This window comes from Macadamia integrifolia, chromosome 2 (genome assembly GCF_013358625.1).
Source record: "Macadamia integrifolia cultivar HAES 741 chromosome 2, SCU_Mint_v3, whole genome shotgun sequence".
Lineage (NCBI taxonomy): Eukaryota > Viridiplantae > Streptophyta > Magnoliopsida > Proteales > Proteaceae > Macadamia > Macadamia integrifolia.
The window spans coordinates 38,837,537-38,840,161 of NC_056558.1; the positions used below are offsets into that span (position 1 = coordinate 38,837,537).

At 38.2% G+C, this 2,625-nt stretch overlaps 1 protein-coding gene across 1 annotated transcript in view; it reads right to left on the reverse strand.

Annotated features, from left to right (window-relative positions):
- Positions 1 to 92: 92 nt before the first annotated feature.
- The window catches only part of LOC122092360 (ATP-dependent 6-phosphofructokinase 3-like), a 6,322-nt gene continuing 3,789 nt past the window's right edge, over positions 93 to 2,625 (reverse strand). The window contains exons 8-13 of the mRNA XM_042662675.1: positions 2,501 to 2,569; positions 2,273 to 2,402; positions 1,512 to 1,777; positions 1,305 to 1,353; positions 1,055 to 1,209; positions 93 to 604 (exon numbers count right to left, since the gene is read on the reverse strand). Coding sequence (XP_042518609.1) covers positions 413 to 604; positions 1,055 to 1,209; positions 1,305 to 1,353; positions 1,512 to 1,777; positions 2,273 to 2,402; positions 2,501 to 2,569 — 861 coding nt within the window. The 3' untranslated portion in view covers positions 93 to 412. The remainder of the gene's footprint in view (positions 605 to 1,054; positions 1,210 to 1,304; positions 1,354 to 1,511; positions 1,778 to 2,272; positions 2,403 to 2,500; positions 2,570 to 2,625) is intronic.

The window sequence follows — 2,625 nt, forward strand, 5'->3', positions numbered from 1 at the left end:
AAAAAAAAAAAAACAAAAAAAAATCCACCGACCATGGGATAGCGCCAAGAAGTGGGTAGTAGAATACTATAAATGTGCATGATGCAAGCAAATAGATAAAAGTTATTTAATTGAATAAGGCTCTGAAATTTTATACGTGACTAATCCTGACCTTGACCTCTATCCATCGGTCAAAATGGCCACATCAACTGCACACTACACGGTGACACCTGAGGAAAATTAATTTTAACTTTATAGATACAACTTGTGGAGACGAGCACAAAGGATCTCTCAATGTAAAAAAGCAAGATTTATAGGACACTCAGTTCCACCAAAATCAATAGGTGGATTGAGATGAATTCTAGTGCTTCCTATGAAAACAAAAGCAGCCCTGAAAGACGGATAATAGTCAGTCCACTAGATTACTCACTGCCTACTCCAACTTGCCGTTAGCCACAGGTACCACAGGGTTATCTCCTTTCAACAGTTGTGTTGGTGGTTCTTCCTCTTTCTTGGCTTCCACAACATCTTTATCACTCAAAAAGCTTGGTTGGTTTGTTGATGACAACAATCTTGCCCACATCCTGTCAGTTATCACAACCTTGTTCTGCGTCTCCGTCACACACTGCATCGAAACCATGCCGAGAATATTACACTTAAGAAATTTTGACATACATAGAAGTATGTGAGAGAGAAGTTCAATTTGGTTATCAAATAAAATCATGAAAATCTTGCCTAACTAGCTAAAAGTAAATCTCACTTTCTACCTACCTCATATCTTAACCATAGAAATGCCTTTTTGTTTTCATAAAATCTAAAACAGAAGTCGAAGATAAGGAAGCATGAATGGCCAATACGTAGATGACCGTGACTTCTTTTTTGAAAGGTGAAGGCAACCAACTTCATGTTTCAGTTAATGAAGGTCATGGGGCAGGCCAAATAAAGCTAGCTCACTTGTGATATGGTCTTTTAAAATTGGAAACAAAAATCATGACTCGGTCGTAGCAAAAGCAAAGCCTTTTATTGATTAACCCACACAAAATTGAAAGTCATTTCAGGCTATGCAGAAACTCACATAGAAGGGTATGTAAGCATGTCTTCCATTGACAGGTCCAACTATAAAGCCTGTGTACCCTGCCATTGCACCATGGACAGCACTTTGCGCAAGCAGTGTGCAGTACACATTGTCGGACGCAATACTTGGAACAGCACGGATCATATACGTAGGATCTGCCAGATAACAGAGATAACGACTTGATTAGAGATCAGACTCATAACCATAACCACTTTATTTTACATACATTGCAAGAGTCTCAGTCACTAACCTATATATTTCAGATTGATGGACAGCTTACACTTTTTTTTGAAATGATCCTACAAAAACAACAAAATGAAATAAGCCAGTGCACCTATCTGACCAAGAAAAAATCAATTAGATCAGAAACTTGAATATGGCGATACAAATCAAGAACAAAGGGGCAAAGATAAAACTAGCAACTTACATCAGAATAAATTGGATTCAGAGAACCTACCTTGATCTTCTCAGATATCCACAGACCAACATCTTGCAGTAGCTTGTTTCCTGAGGCATCCTTCTGATCCATGGATTTCATGCTTTCAGAAACAAGATCCTGTCCAGCGCCCTCAGCTATAACAATAACCATGTGCCCACTTTCTTTAAGCCGTTTCTCCATGAATTCAAAAAGCCCACCAGGTCCTTCAAGATAAAATGGTGATTCTGGTATCAAGCAACAGTCTACATCTCGGCTGGCAAGAGTGGCATACATTGCAATGAATCCTGTAACAAATAAAGTTCAAAGTCAAATTTTATAAACGTGCTGAAGGCTAGCCTAGGAAACAAGAACAGAACAGCTGCATACTGGTTAAAGAAAATGTACAATCGTTTCATATGTCTAGCTCAGTTAAGTAACTATCTGCTCTAAATCTTTAGTCATAAGCAACAATATTGCCAAAATCCCGACTCCCATTTCATCCAACATGTAAAGAAGACCTTTTCAAGAGATCTACATAGAAAAGCTCTTTTTGACACAACTCAATCTACAATTGCAAGTTTGCTTACAACAATGTTAATTGATTCATCGACTCTGATGTTCCTCATGATCTTGTTTTACATGGCAAAATGGTGAGATTTGAAAATATACATTGTAGAAAATAATTTCACGTAAGGATATCAAAGAAACATGGACTTCTAAAAGGTAAGTTATCATCCCAATTGCAGCGATTCACTCCTGAACCTGAAAAGTACAGAAGAATAAAAATAATTGAAACTCACCGCTATTGCGACCCATCAACTTCACGACACCAACACCATTCTCAATACTTTCAGCCTCAACATGAGCCGCATTAATGGCACGCTGAGCTTCTTCAACCGCAGTGTCAAACCCAAAGGACTTGTCAATAACCTGAATAGATATATCCATTAATGTCAATGATGACTATCAATCATATGAGACCAAAACTGGGCAGATAATCAGAGACCATCAATTGGCATGATAAGTACCGGAATATCGTTATCGATTGTCTTAGGGATTCCTGCAACAGCAACCTTGAGACCACGCCTTTTAATTTCCTGTGGCAGAGAAATGGGATGTTAGATAAGAAAATTTCCTACCACAAAACAAACCC